The 15,733-nt window shown below is 44.7% G+C and overlaps 1 protein-coding gene across 50 annotated transcripts in view; it reads left to right on the forward strand.

Moving 5' to 3' along the window:
* Positions 1-6,063, forward strand: part of SORBS1 (sorbin and SH3 domain containing 1) — a 220,411-nt gene extending 214,348 nt beyond the window's left edge. For all 50 annotated transcript variants that reach the window (XM_045569093.1, XM_045569092.1, XM_045569103.1 and 47 more), the window contains 2 exons: positions 8-120; positions 2,660-6,063. In XM_045569093.1, the coding sequence (XP_045425049.1) occupies positions 8-120; positions 2,660-2,727 (181 nt within the window). In that variant the 3' untranslated portion in view covers positions 2,728-6,063. The remainder of the gene's footprint in view (positions 1-7; positions 121-2,659) is intronic.
* The last annotated feature ends 9,670 nt before the right edge of the window (positions 6,064-15,733 follow it).

A 15,733-nucleotide genomic window follows, 5' to 3' on the forward strand; every position in this document is an offset into this window, starting at 1 on the left:
TGTATAGATTTAGCTACCAAGCATTATATAGCTATATACCACAGAATGATGATGAATTGGAACTCCGAGATGGAGATATCGTTGATGTCATGGAAAAATGTGACGACGGATGGTTTGTTGGTAAGAATCTCATCATGCTTTTCTTACTAGTTGTGCATTGAAGGAATGACTAGAGGCAACGAGCCATGCAAAAAGCCATCTTCTCTGCCTGGAAAAAAGAGCCTTTTCAGCTTTTGTATCACTGTTGGGAATACTGGGCCCCACCCAGTCTGTGTGTGCTCATAAGATGGTGTGAACGTTACTAATGTTGGACCGAAAACCCAAATGCTACATGCCGACATCTGCATGGATGGGCAGTTGTCAAATTCATTAATTGGGTTTTCATTTATTTCTGTTGTGCCTATGTCTATTTTACATTTGGAAATTTTATTTTTAAAACTCTTACGGAACAACACAAGACAATTTTGAGCCTAGGTCTCTGCCATGAAACTCAAGTGTATGTATAGACGTTCCAAAGACCTTCTTATTTTCTCCAGGCTTCCAATAACTTTAATCAAAGTAATCTGCTTAATTAAAACAAAGGATTTGCCTTTAGAGGAAGGGGGAAGAGGTCAACATTTATTGAGATTCTGTTACAAACCAGACACTGCCTGATGTGCTTTCATTGATGTCCTCCCAGGAAACAGCCATGTAAGACAAGAATTATCTTCATTTAACAGATTCAAAAACTGAGGCCCAAAGAGGTTAAGTAACTATTCCAAGGTCATCCAGGTAGCAAATGGTGTGGCTAGGATTTGAACCCAGGACGCCCATCGCTCCCCAAGCCCATGTTCTTTCTGCTCAGGCATGAGTATCATCTTGGGAGCCACTGGCTCACTCTTTGCCTCAGTTTTCCCCTGTGCACATGGCTTTACCTTTATCTTCTTTCCAAAGACCAGTTCTTCCCTGGTCTCCCTGGAAAAGTTTTGCTAAAGCAAAGTAATATCAGGGCTGGGGTGGTGAGAACCGCAAGGCCTCAGCATGCACGGGAAGCCAGAAGGATTGGCTTGGCCTCACCACCCTCTTAGAAAGCTACCCCCTCCTACCAAGGCCTCCTCTGGGAGAGTGAGCCCTCGGCCCCCTCCACCTTGAGTTCTGAAGAAAGGCAGATTGGAGCCGTCAGCGACCATGCTAGTGCAGCGCAGTCCCACAGAAACACAGTGTGAACCATGTATGAAATTGTAAATTTTCCAAAAGCCACGTTGAAAAAAGTAAAAAGAAACCAGTGAAATTAATTCTATATTTTATAAACCCAAGGCATTCAAAATATTATCTTTTGAACATGTAATCAATATAAAATCAGTTAGCAAGATATTTTACATTCTTCCCTTTATACTGAGTCTTCAAACTCTGGTGTGTATTTTACAATTACGGCACAGCTCATTTCAGACTAGACATATTTCAAGTGTTCAGTAGCCACATCGGCTGTCATTTTAGAGAGTGCAGCCCTAATATGCATCAGCTGTTAAACTCTCACAGGAGCATTTACATTTCTTATGAGAACTTGGGTGGAGGAGGGGCACCAGTTCTCTGGTGGAGGCATCCCAGGCAGCCGGGTAGAGGAAATATTTTGGGATGAATATCTTCTTCGCACTTCCCGAAAAGTAGATTAGTATTCAAACCACAAATAAAGTAGCCCTGCAGAACTCATTTTCTCATCCATAAGGAAAGGTACTAACCAGCTGTGTGGGCACAGGCAAGTTCCCTACCATCCCAGTTCTCCACCTGTCCTCACCAGTCTCCCTAGGAGTTCAGCTAGATGTTTTGGGTCTTTCTTTAGCTTTGACACATTCTTTTGGCTTACGAGTTTCACTTGGGGGGATGATTCCAACCCACTAGTAGTGGCCGCTTGAGATGCTGCATTCAACAGAATTCTGAAGCCAAATCCAAGCCAATTGGGAAAAATGATCAAATTATGATGTCTGCTAATGAGAGGATACTGATGACCTGACATGTGTCTGCCACCCTGCATTAGAGAAAGAATCCCAAGGGAAGGAACTAGATTAGAGGGATCCAGTAATTCTGGATGTGGAGTAGCCCGGGGGCAGGGGCTTCGTTCCCAGATGGCTCAGCGCTCCTGGCTCAGTGGGAACCCTAAGACTGGTAGCAATGCCAGGGGTCGACTCGGGTTTAGGCACAGGCTCCTGAGAAGAATTTCCCTTTGACATGTAGTCATAGTCAGTGGGCTTTTAGAAATTGCACGGTTTAGAAATTCTAAATCCCAGGTATCTTCTTGTACTGGATAAATGTACTATTATAATTCCTCCAAAAAGGAGAAATGTTGGAAAGAGCAATGGGCTGGGAGTCAGAAGACCTGGGTTCAGATTCTGCCTCTGATACTAAGCTGGGACTTCAGAAGTATTACTTAAGCCCTCGGAGCCTGGCTTTCTTCCTCCAAAAAACAAGAATTTAAGAGATGCTTGCCTTGCTTACCACCCAGCACTGTTTTGCACCCTAAATGAGATAAGAGAAAGTGCTTTGGAAACCATATGCTATTCTGCAAGCTGCAGGATTGTTATTAAGAGACATGCAAGCACAAGTCTATAGAGCAGGAGTTCTGAGCTCACGTGGGCTGGTCTTTCTATTTTATGTATGTGTGTTTTTGTGTTTTGTTTTATAGGTACTTCAAGAAGGACAAGGCAGTTTGGTACTTTTCCAGGCAACTATGTAAAACCTTTGTATCTATAAGAAGATTGAAAACCTCGGAGATTATTTTTATTGGGGGATAAAGCATAATTCACAAACCGATCTCTTTAGTTGAGTCAGTAGGAAATTTAATGCAGTGGATAAAGTAAGAAGCAAAAGAGAGGGACAGAAGAGTGTTGTTTGAAATCCAAGCCTGTCTAATATTACTGTGTATCAGACAGGGTCGAATGGTGTGCTGAGCAAAAAGAATTGAGGCAAATCGCATTTACTTAGCTGCTTCTGGGAGCCGCTTCAGCCTTCCCCTCCCCTCCACCTCCTGGGTAATCTGACCCGGGGCACAGTCCAGAAGCAGAGTTAGCCGGAAATGCCTCCTGCTGCCCCAGCCTTAACCAGCTCCCATCTCAAAGGGGTCATTGAGCCTGAAGCAGCCCTCAAGGTGCCAGGCAGATCCTCAGCCATTTTTCAGAGGCTCCAAGCCTAGAATCCACCGACTGTCCCAGCCTCCAGTCCCCAACTGCCCTGGAGCCCGCTGACCCCCCAGCACTCCTGGAGATCAGTCTGGGGTGCAGAGGCTGTCCCCAGACAGAGGTGGAGGCCACCAAATTGCCCAAGACCAAATCCCTGTCTGGACCTGCTGAGGTACGGGTGGGGCACTGGAGGTAGAACATGGCACCCAGTGCGTTCAGCCTGCTGTGCAGCATGGCCGCTGACTGCCCTGGTGTTCAGATGGAAAAGCACGCAAGATCTGCCCATGAGAACTGGGAGCAGATGGCCGGGCAGATAGGTTACATTTGTATTTCCAAGTGATTAAGTCAAGAAGCCGCCCTGTAGCCCTCGAGGCCACTTGCAGTGCATTCCTTTCCCATATCGCTGGGTCACCTTCAGGGCAGTGCAGCTTCATTTATCAGAACCTCGTCACTAACCCTTCTTTTCTGGCTTGTGTTTGATGGGACAGTTTGGAATTGGTAGGTCTACTTTTGTAGAAAACCAAGAATGGTGTCCAGAGGTTCATTTAACATACACCAATGTACACTGGCTGCCGGGGAGACCGATGGGCAGGGCTTGCTCCAGACTCTGAAGGGACTGGCCAAGTCTCCCGTCTCACTCCATAAAGGAGCTCAAGGACCACCCAAAACTCACGGGGCTGTGAATCCAAAGGCACCCTGGTGAGGCTTCTCTGCAGAGGGAAGCAGTGATTCTGCGGCCACCAGCAGTGACCAGGAGGCCTGTCCTTTGTGGGGGCAGATCTGAGGAGGGAGGCCCCTGTGGCACCCGGGCACTTAGTTACAACTCTGTCCAGTTTGAGGATATTTGTCGGTCTCTCTGTTGGACCCCTTAGTGAGACAAAGATAGAAATGACCCAGTCCCTGCCCACTAGGAACTCAGTGGTGATTGGGGAGACAGCCACAGAAAAAGGAACTTAATCAAGAGAGACTGTGGTATGTGCTAAGAAGGGTGTGAGAGAGGAAGAGATGAATTTTCCCTGGAGGGATCCTAGAAAGCATTGTCAATTCTGTCTCTGTTAGCTCACTTTTGAAAATCTAGGATGCTGGAAGAACCTTTGTCTGAGGGTAGGTCATGGCTGGAAATACTTGGAACTTTGTCCAGAGTCTCCAAGCTCTCATCTTCTTCGTAAATACTCATCCAAGGTCACAAATAGGAGTAGCCGTTCTAGGTGGTAGGGGTGTGTACAGGAACCCCTGGCTGTCTGCATATAGCTTAGAATTACCCCAGGACCATTGTCCCAAAGTCTAGAGTCTTCACAAGTAGGCAGAATTTGTCTCAGTGCCTGTGCCTCAGCTGTTCAGATGCCCATCTTAGGATCCCACCAGCTTCCCACCCCCCACCAGACAGCCACAATACATTCGCTTTTTCTCCCTATCCTTCTTTCAAATCCTGTTCTCAGGAAAGAAATTGCCACTGATTCATTCACACTAAAGTGTAAATGACTGATAAGAGGAATGTGTTAGACTTCCCACAGACATTTGTTTTTATCTAGGCCAGGGGAGAGCCTTAACCCCAAGGGGAAGGTTTATGGAACTGAAGGGGTGGGGAAGCTTCCTGGGTAGAAAGAGCCTTCTTGATTATCCTTAGGACCCAGTGACAATAGACCTATTGCTTTGGAAGGTCTGCTCCACCGTCCAAGAGCACTGTGTTTTTGACTTTCCCTCTCTGAGGGAATATACTAAAAATGCATTTTAACGTGCATTTGGCACGGCAGCATTTCACCCATTTTGGAATGTATCGGCTAATGCGTTTCCCAGTCTTTCTTAGATGCAAACCATTAATAACACTATCTTATCTAATAGTTTTTTGAGGGGTGCTTCTTGATTAAGTAGGTAATTTTGAACACCTCTTTAAATACAGCTAGAAAATAAAACCAATTTGTAAAGCCACATTTGCATATGATGCCAGCCTCATGCATTTGTATATCTCCAGAAATCCAGGTATGCCTCACCGATTTGCCCGTCTTTAATAAAGTCATATGTTAAAATTTGCATCACTTCAGCTTCCTATGTAATGACAAAACAAGGAACAGAGGTTTCCAATTGCTCTTTTGTCTTCAGACATTTAGTAATATAAAGTACCTATTTTTATGCTGAAATGTTTATACTGGTTTATTAATAGCAAGTACAACTAACTGGCGGCATGCCTTGCGACACATTTTGATATACTAGCCATGCTTCCGGGTAAAGGCAAGCCCCAAACTACTTATCTTTTGCAGTCTCTCTGGGATCAGTAAAAGAAAAAAAATCATGTGCTTAAGAAGTGGGACTGTAAATATGTATATTTAACTTTGTATAGCCCATGTACCTACCTTGTATAGAAAAACAATTTTAAAAATTTGAATGGAAGGGGGGGTAAAGTAAGGAAGTCATAAAGTTTTTTGCATTTTTATTTAAATGAAGGAATTCCAAATAACTCACCTGAAGATTTTTAGCACAAAAATAGCCATTGTAAAGTGTTAAAATTTACAATAATTATTCTTTTGGGAAGAGAAGGTAGCTATAATCTCAATTATACTTGGTTTCTTTTTTCTTTTTCATTTCATTGTTTTGATATTTTGGGGGGGTTGTTTGATTTTTTTTTTTTTTTTTGGCAGTCCTATTTATCTACAGTAGCATTAAGTCCTATTGCTAGGATAGGTTACTACAAAAAAAGATTACATTCTGAAAGACAAATAACTGACATTATATATAACCAATTAATTTAAAGTATTGCCATTTAAATTACACACTGAGAGCATGTACTATGCAGACATAGATTTTTCTGTTCATTTATTTTTCTTTATTGCAGTGGATTGATTTGATAAATGTGTTGAATTACTACCTTTGCTGTACATATTATTTAATAAACTTTATTCAGAATCGTGTGGCACATGTTTGTTCTGGCCGTTCATTGTTTCCTTCCTTCCTTTGCCATTCGCATCTCAAACATATTCACTGCTTCAACGTCTCAAGCTCTCCTTTCCACTCTTCACCACTTACCGTCTGCCTCCCACCCGCTTCTCGAAGGTGCCACTTCTTCTCTTTTTCTCAATAACCTAACTCCGTGACCTTCTGAATTGATTACTGTTGACTATTTCATTATTCTTTCTATTAAAAATAAAATGTCTTTATTCTGATAACAAAAGTAATGCACATATATCTTTAAAAGCAAAAGTGAAGCATTATATAATGAAATATGTGTAATGTGTCTGGATTCGCACGTGGGACTGTCAGACCCAGTACCGGGCTGTTGGGGACCGGGGGCTGTGGAGCTCCACCGCCCCTCTTCCCTCTACCCTCCCTGGAAAAATTGTCTGCCATGAAACCGGTCCCTGGTGCCAAAAAGGTTGGGGACCACTGCTTCACATAGTCATATATACTTTTTTTTCCCTTTAAATTAGAGCTTGAACATGTTTCCATAAATTGTTTAACCAGTCCCCTATTAGTGATGCAAATATTTAAGATTATTGCCAGCTTTCTCCCACAACAATGCTGCTTTGAGTAGAACTTTTGGCTCAAAGAGCAGGAACATTTCAAATCTTAGACTTCCAAATTGCCTTCCCAGAGTACCAATTTGTACTCCCACCAAGTCCGTGAGAGTGTTTCCCACCACCCAATTAGGACCACTCCATTTTCAGCTTCCATGAAGTGCTGTTCCTTGGTTCGCCTGCCTTTTGGCTGGCCCGTGCCTTCCCAGTCCTCTTTCTAGATCTTCACTGCATTCCCAGCCCTATTATTCTCTCTCGACACATGTTCCTGCAGGGAGCTGATCCCTCACAATGTGACTGTGGCCCAAAGAGTCGATTGTGTGAGGGCCCTTTCAATGATTAAGTGGCAGAAAGCTAACACTACTGCTTTTGTTGAAACATACCAAAGAGAGCTGGAACTAGCCTCAGGCAGGAGTGAATCCAAACTCAGACTTTCTTGGGGTCTGTATTTGTCTTATTCTTGCCTTTGTCGGTTTTGTTTGGCTACATTTTCACCTACTGAATACAGCAATGGGAAACATGGCTGCAGGCAGCTCCTGCCTCATTCTTCCAGTTCTCCGCCTAGATTGTAGAGGTAAAAGGGCCTTTCTATTTAACTTTCCCTGAAAACAGTTCCAGACCCTGGCAGGCCTAACCTGGGCTAATCGCTTTGGCCAAAGGGGGTGGGAGGAAAGGCCAGGGGAGGGGTGTCTGCTACACGAAGAGGAAAAGATCCACAGACCCACTTGGTTTTTGAAAAAAGAAAAAGGAAAAGGAAGCTGGACAGATAAAAACTCAAGGGTCCACTGGACATGAAGAGTTACTGTAACAAACCTTGGGAAATGGAACACTATTGTCCTGTCCATAGGCTTCTGTGTATCTGAATGCAGGCTATATGCTTGAAGCTCTGCCAGCCAAGGGCAGCCACCCAGCAGGGGCCAATGTGACCATGGGGACATAGCACAACTATATCACACGCTAAAAATATCAGGACTCTTCTGAAAGGGAACACAGATTAGTGTCTCAGAAGTCACGGAGGGTGCTTGGATGAGTTGTACGTGGATGTATTTGCCAAGTCTTAGCATATAGAAATCAAGCCTGTCTCAGGAACTTAGCCACGGCCTTTTAGGACACATGAAAGAAGTTATCATATGATACGGGTAATTTGTGGAATGAGTTAGCTGAAAAAATGGTTCAGATTGAAAGTACGAGAAATTAAAGATAAATCTGTAGAAGCAAAAACCCATGACGAGATGTTCTGAACGGCCACATGACATCGTGAAGTCGGTCTTGGAGAACTATACTTCCAGAACCCTCACTCTGGCATTGTCAGAGGCAACATACTGGGCAAATTAAGGGTCTCTGGCTCCCTATAGTTTACTTGTTTCTAAAATCAGATCTGACAAACATGAATCTGCAAGAGGGAGGCAGATCTGAGAATCATCTTCAAAATAGTAGCATAAATTACATAAATTGGTCTCAAAGTATGGTCTGGGGTCCCCAGGCTCTTTCAAGAGATTCATAGTGTCAAAACTATTTTCATAATAATGCTAAATTGCTTGTGGTAGCCAGGTTCCAAGAATGCCCCCAGTGAGCTAAGGCTGATACTGACACCCTGGTGTGGCCCCTTCCCCACTCCATCAGGTTTGGTCCGTGTGACCAATAGAATATGGCAGAAATGATGGTATGTCACATCGAAGGCTAGGTCGTGAAAACATCTGTGGCTTCTGTCTCGCTCTTGGATCACTCACTTAGGGAGAAGCAGACTACAGGTCAGAACTTTTATGTTCTAGGTATCTTGTGGTGGATCAATGTACTAATTCCTCCAAAACAGAGAGATATCGGAAAGAGCTATGGACAAGCAATGAGAAGACCTGGACTCAAATGCCTGTGATACTAGGGTGTGAGACCTCAGAAATGCCACTTAGGCTCTCTGAGCCTGAATTTTCTCATCTACGTGGGAAGGATGCCCAGACCAAAGTGAGCTGTTAGGAAGGAGGAAGAAAGGATATTTAAAAGGCAATCTGCAGCGTCTATCGTAGAGCTCTCCAGTCATTCTGATGCTTCCTGTGTGCCAGCTCTAGCTGTGCATTATGTCCTTCTACCAGCTCTGGGAAGCAGCTATTCTTAACTCCATTTACAGGTGAGGGCGCTGAGGTGCAGGAGTTCAGCCGAAGGGTATACATACAAGTAAGTGGATTCAGTTTGATTCCAAAGCCAGTGTTTTTTCTGTTGATCACACTCTACTGCCTCAAAGGGACAAACAGCTGACACAATACTGTAGACCAGTATGCCTCTGGATCATCTAAAGCTTACCAAAAGAGTATAACATCTCCAAGAGTGACCTCATGGAGTAATAATAGTGATAACAATTTGATGAGCAGCTACTGTGTGCTTGAACATTAAGAGTTCAAGAAAAGGTCTATGTCCCTCCTCAGTCTTCAGCCAGAGCCAAGACAGCAGCAATGGCATAGAAGAAATCTTCACGTACCTGTGCCGATTTCATGTCGTCTTATTCTTTACCAGTCATAAGCCTCTCAGAAGTGTGGTCCATGGCCGTTTGTGGTGGCTCACGCCTGTGGTCCTAGCACTCTGGGAGGCTGAGGCAGAAGGATCCCTTGAGCTCAGGAGTTCGAGACCAGCCTGAGCAAGAGTGAGACCCCGTCTCTACTAAAGATAGAAAGAAATTAGCTGGACAACTAAAAATATATATAAAAAAATTAGCCGGGCATGGTGGCACCTGCCTGTAGTCCCAGCTACTTGGGAGGCTGAGGCAGGAGGATTGCTTGAGCCCAGGAGTTTGAGGTTGCTGTGAGCTAGGCTGACACCACGGCACTCTAGCCCCGGCAACAAAGCGAGACTCTGTCTCAAAAAAAAAAAAAAAATGTGTGGTCCAGCAACGTGCCTCTGCTTCCTCACCACCACACTAACACGTTTATCACCTGCACTTGGGCTCCCCTATGTGGTGTCATAGATCTGCCAAGCTCAAAGTTCACCAAGAACTTTGTACTCCTATTTTCTGTATCAGTTAAGAATGACTTGAGCTGCGGTAACAGATGGCCCAACAAAGGATAGCCTATGTGACAGGGATGTGTCTCATTATTTCACAGAAAAGACCGGGCTCTGGGTTGGTATTCCCTTGGCCTTTCTCCATGATGACAATCTGGCAGTCATGGTAGCTCCAAGCATCACAGACTTATACAACTGCATTGGAGGCAGGAAGCAGGGAGCAACACAGGACAGAAGTTTTCTCTTTGCATGCTTCTTTCATTGGGGAAGAAAAATCTTTTCCAAAAGCCCCCCTCTCCTCCAGCATTTCATTGGCAAGAGGTGACCACGTGCTACTCCTACCTGCAAAGAAATTGCTTCCTGGATGTGGACAAGCAGAGAGGTTGGGACTGTCAAGCCCTTCCTGGGAGCCTCTCTTTTTGGCTTCCGGGAGATCTTCCTGCCTTTTTTCCCATGGTTTCTTCCATTTCTGTCCTGATTTCTCATTCTCTTCACTCCCTAAATATGGATGTTACCAAGATTCTATCTATAATCTGTTGCCTGGGCAATCTTATCTATTCCCCTCCCTTTAACTATCACCTCCTGACAAATTGTTTTCACTTTTTAAATTAATCAAGTTATTAAATATTAAGAAGTAAAACAGAAAACTTTCATAATCGCTGCTACTGAGATATAATCTCTTTAAGTGTTCTGCCAAATACATAAATAAATAAATAAATAAATGAATATATACACATGCAAAGGTTATATGTGTATAACCTGCTTTTTTCACTTACTGTATTAAAAATACTTTTCTTGTTAGTATTTACTCATCTCTACGTCACCATTGTAATGATTACATGATATTCCACAGTATAAATGTGCATGGTGCTCTTAGCAGCCCTCTATTTTTGACGCTGGGGATGTTTCCACTATTTTGTAATTATGGAGAATTCTATAATGAACACCCTTTTATATACTCTTGGTACCTTGAATGGCTACTTTTTTTCTAGATGAATTCATAGAAGTGGAGTTGCTCGATCAAAGGCTGTGCCATATTTAAGGGCTTTGACGTTTACATATTTGTGCCCAACTGTTGGCAAGGCAGTTCTTCCTTGGAAATTATCTTGGATTTGTCCCTTCCTCTGTCTCTAAAAACTCATCATCTTACACCCTCCCTCAACTGATAGCACTTTCTGAAATCTCTTCTTCTAAATCTAAAATGCTTCCTACCCACAAAATGATTGTGGATTGAGAGGTGCCCTCATCACCTTCAGCTTGGGAGTCTAACTGGAGATGAATGGGCTTAAGTATTTCCCAAAAGTTTCCAGAGAATTAAAGAGGGGCTTGTTAACACAGGGAGCTGGGGGTCAGGGAAGGCACGTGGCATGGGGGAGTGCTGGGGCAGCTGGTGAGGAACCAGAGGGTTTGTTGAGGAAACTGGGAGAAAAACGCAGATGACACAAGGGAAAGGGAGAAATTGGGAAGAGAGAGAACAGAGCTTTCAGGGAGAGCTGCGTAAAGAACATGACAGATACGAAGTCACGCTTTAACCCAGCGGGCATTGAGGGGTTGACCCAGGGCAGGGGCAGACCAGCAAGAGGAGGAACAATAGGGCCGTGGCTACTTAGAACAATGAAGTGCCCTGTACACAATGACGGCAACCTTTCCTTGACCCTGCCCAGAAGGCCTAGTGCCCCCTTTTCAGTTAAGGAGAAACCTCTCTTGGTCTTGTTCCTCCTCTGGCTACCGCCTCAGTGCTCCCATTCCCTTTACAGCAAAACACCTCAAAAGAGCAGTCTATACTTGCGTCTCCGATTCCTCGCTCATCCCCTCTTGAATTCACTCCACTTGGGACTTTGAGCCCACACCCTAACAAAACCCTTCTCTTCAGGACCCTCAATGACCTTGCTCGATTCTCAACTCTCAACTCTTGACTTTCAGCAGCGTTGATCGCTCCTTCCTCCTCGAAATGCCGTGTCTACCTGGCTTCTAGGACGCACCTGCCCTTGGCTCTGCCTGGCTCCCTCTCAGCCTCCTTTGTTAGTTCCTCCTTGTTGCCCAGGTCCGATCCTTGGACCTCACCTTTTCCCTACTCCCTGGTGCCCACATCCACTCTTGTGTCTTTGAATTTCTTCTCTATGCCCATCTCTTGCCTGGACCTCTCCCCTGGAATCTTGTATAAAACTACCTGCTCCGTATCTCCACTGAAATGTCTCATGTGCCTGAAACTTAAATATCTCCAAAAACTAAATTCCGAAATTCAGTGTATGTATCCCCCAAAGCTGCTTCTCCCACAGACAGGTCCCCTCCTTTTCAATTAATGGCAATTCCACCCTGGAGCTGCTGTTCAGGCCGAAAAACGTGCGTCATCCTCGACACCCCTCCTGTATCTCACTCCCTATCCATCAGCAGATGCTTTAAAACATAGCCAGAATCCACGCACCACTCAGAGTCCGTGCCCCCACCCTGGGCCCGGGCCGGTGATCGGCTCTCACTGGACTACGACAGCAGCCCCTTGCTGCTTCCCTCTTCTGTGTCTTGCCTCTTCCCCCCTCTGCGTCCACACAGCAATCACAGTGCTGAACACACAAATCACGCCGTGCTAATCCTCTGCGCACGGCCCTCATCCCCTTCCCTCCTCCTCCTGGTGCGTCTCAAATGCCCCATGAGGCGCTGCCCAGTCAGGCTCTTTTATTTCTCTGACTTCACCTCCTCCTACTCTTCCCCTCGCTCCCTCAGCTCCAGCCACGCTGGCCACCTTGCCGCGGAACATGCCAGGCCTTTCAGCATCCCATTTCCTCCGCCTGGAACGCCCTTCCCCTACATATCTCCAGGTATCTCCGAGGATTGCTCACTCACCTTGCTCAGTCTTTCCTCGAATTGCTTTCCTGTAGAAGCCTTCCCTCACCGCTCTGATTACTGACACGTGCCACCTGCTTTATTTTTCTCCGTAGAACATGACACCACCTATTGTACCACATTTTTTTCTTTTTAAACAACATTTTATTTGGAAATAAACGCAATATTGCAGACAAGTTTTAAGAATAAGGGCAGCACAAAGTAAGAATCAGGACAGTATCCATGTGTCTTTTACCCACCCCGATCTGCCTTCTGTCAACATCATGTCCCATTTGCTTCATTTCCCCCCAACACCCGCCCCCACCCCAACACAGGCACTCACATGCACATGACGTTTTTCTGAACCATTTGAGAATAAGTTACATATTTTGTGGCCTTTGACCCCTAAATCCTCCAGTGTGTATTTCCTAAGGATAGGGATATTCTCTTACATTACCACAGTCCAGTTATCAACCAGTAAATTTCACATTGATCTAAAACTTTTATCTAATCTACTGTCTGTATCCAATCAACCCTCTAATGTCTTTTATAAAGCATTTCCCTCTCCAGCACAGGATCAAGTCTAGCATCAGATATTACATTGGGTTGTCTGTCCCTTAATTCTCCTTTAATCTGAAACATTTCCTTAGCTTTTCTTTGTCTTATGACATTGCCCCACTCTTACCCAATTTTATTTAATAGGGGGTTACCTGATATTTCCTTACAATTAGATTCAGGTTATTCATTCCTGGCTGGAATATAACATATGAGATGTGTCCTACTCAGGGTGTCGTATTTGAGACACACAATGTGCTTCTACCCCTCACTGGGGATGTTACTTTTGATCTCCTGGTGAGGTATTGTTGAATTTTGCCATGTGTGATGGTTTGAATGTGTCCCCTCCCAAATTCAGGTGTTGAAACTTAATGGCCAATATGATGGTCTTAAGAGGTGGGGGCTTTAAAAGGTGATTAGGCCATGAGGGCCCCTCCCTCATGAATGGGATTAAGGTCCTAATCAAAGAAGCTTCACACAGAGTTTCGTTCTCTTGCCCTTCTGCCATGTGAGGACATAGCACTTCTCCCCTCCAAGCCCCTAGAACTGTGGAGAAATACATTTCTGTTATTTATAAACTGCCCAGTCTCAGGTGTTCTGTTATAGCAGCACAAATAGACTAAGAAAGAATGTTTGTGTCTCCCCCAACATTCGTATGTTGAAACCTAACCCCCAAGGTAATGGTATTAAGAAGTGGGAAGTGATTAGATCCTGAGAGCGGAGCCCTGATAATGGGCTTCCTGCCCTTATAAAACAGCCCCAAGGAGCCTGTTTGCCCCTCCCGCCATGTGAGGACACAGCAAGAAGGCACCATCTATGAGAAAGTGGACCCTTGCCAGACAATCTGCTGGTGCCTTCATCTTGAACTTCCCAGCCTCCATAACTGTGAGAAATAAATTTCTGTTGTTTATAAGCTACCCGGTCTACGGAATTTTTGTTACAGTAGCCCAAACAGACTAAGACATATCATTATGATTTTTTTCCCTGTACCTCTAATAAGCAATCTACAGGGAGACATTTTACGACCACACATCCTACTCTTCATCAAACTGTCAGCCTAGATTTTGCAGCCAGTGATTATTCTTGCCTGAACTAATCCTTACTATGATGCTTGCAAAATGATGTTTTTGAATCTCTTGCACTCCCCCTGAGTTTACCGGTTGGCATTCAGAATTCTGCTGTAAGCAAGAACCCTTGCTTCTCATTCCTCCACTCATTATCTGTGTGGATTGGGGATTCTTATTTTCTCCAATGGGTTATACTTACCTATTATTTTAGTGCTCAAATTGTCCCGTGTGGCCAGAAGCAGGCTTCTGTGTCCTTTAACATGGCCCCCTCACTTTTTTGAGCACTTTCCTGCTCTCTGCATAATAATTATTCCAGGGTCATCTTGTACCTATCCTGCTTCAGCTACCTGGCCTGGAATTTCTCTGAGTCACGGTTCCTTTTTATCTAGAAATGAAGGTCTGGGTACTGGGTGTATTTATTGCTCTGAAGTATCTTTGCTTCTAGGCCTTTTGGGCAGGAAAACATGCATGCAAATATGTATTTCCATGCACATACTTACGTAAATACACATGTACCTACATAAACATACATACACAAAACATACCATATAGTTTACTTATTGATTTCACTGGTTGTCCATCACACTAAATATAAGCTCCATGAAGGAGGAAAATTTTGTCTATTTTGTTTGCTGTTGATTTTCTAGTGCATAGAACAGTGCATAGCAAGTGGTAAGTGTTCAATAAATAGTTGTTGACTAAAAGACAATAAAGAAACAGCCCTGAGCTGGACATAGTGTCATGCGCCTAAAGTCCCAGCTACTCGGGAGGCTGAGGCAAGAAAATTGCTTGAGCCCAGGAGTTCAAGGCTGCAGTGCACTATGATCACACCTGTGAATAGCCACTGCATTCCAGCATAGGTGACATAGCAACATCTGTGTCTTAAGAAAAAAAAAAATTGAAGAAGAAGCAGCAAAAAAAGAAAAAAGAAAAGCTCTAGTAGACTAAATGACTTGCCATTTCCTCATGCAGCTGACAAATGGCAGAAATTCTTTTTTACCATGTTTCCAATACAAAAAGCCAGAGCTAAAGTTTGGCTAGGATAGCAATGTCTTCATTACCATTTTCTCTCGTTAGTTTTTTTCTGCCCTCTTCTACCTTAGACCTCTGTAGTTCATACCCTCTCTTCCTGCCCCCTGGGATTTGTAACCTCAGGCAGTCAGTGGATGGGAGTTGAAGGCAGAGGGTAGGTGGCTAGACCTGGGGGTAAGAGAAGAGGACCCCAGACCCACATTACCCAGTGGAGAAGGCTAAGCCTTTCCCCAGCCTGGAATGTGGTCTGATGTGAGGATGGGAGGAGAGGGGGAGCAGTCGTGGTACTTGGAGCCAGCACTGTCACTGTTAACTGGCCTCCTGCTCTGTTCTCACCTAGCAGCAGCCCTGATGCCACCCGAGGAATGAACATGGGGAAGCCGTGTTGGAGGTAACTGGAGAGAAGACGGGCCCAGAGGGTGGGGTGGGGACCCAGCAGAGAGGAAGCCACCCTCTAGGAGCCCTGGCCTCATGAAAACTGGCCCTGCCACTCTATCTGTTCTTGAATGCTATAAATAGTCAGCTTCAGTATCAGCTGTGGCCAGACCCGGCCAGCAGCACAGGCAAACCCCGAGAGGAAACAGATTGGTGGGGGAGGATGGAGTCACAG

This window comes from Lemur catta, chromosome 14, assembly GCF_020740605.2.
Source record: "Lemur catta isolate mLemCat1 chromosome 14, mLemCat1.pri, whole genome shotgun sequence".
Classification (NCBI taxonomy): Eukaryota; Metazoa; Chordata; class Mammalia; order Primates; family Lemuridae; genus Lemur; species Lemur catta.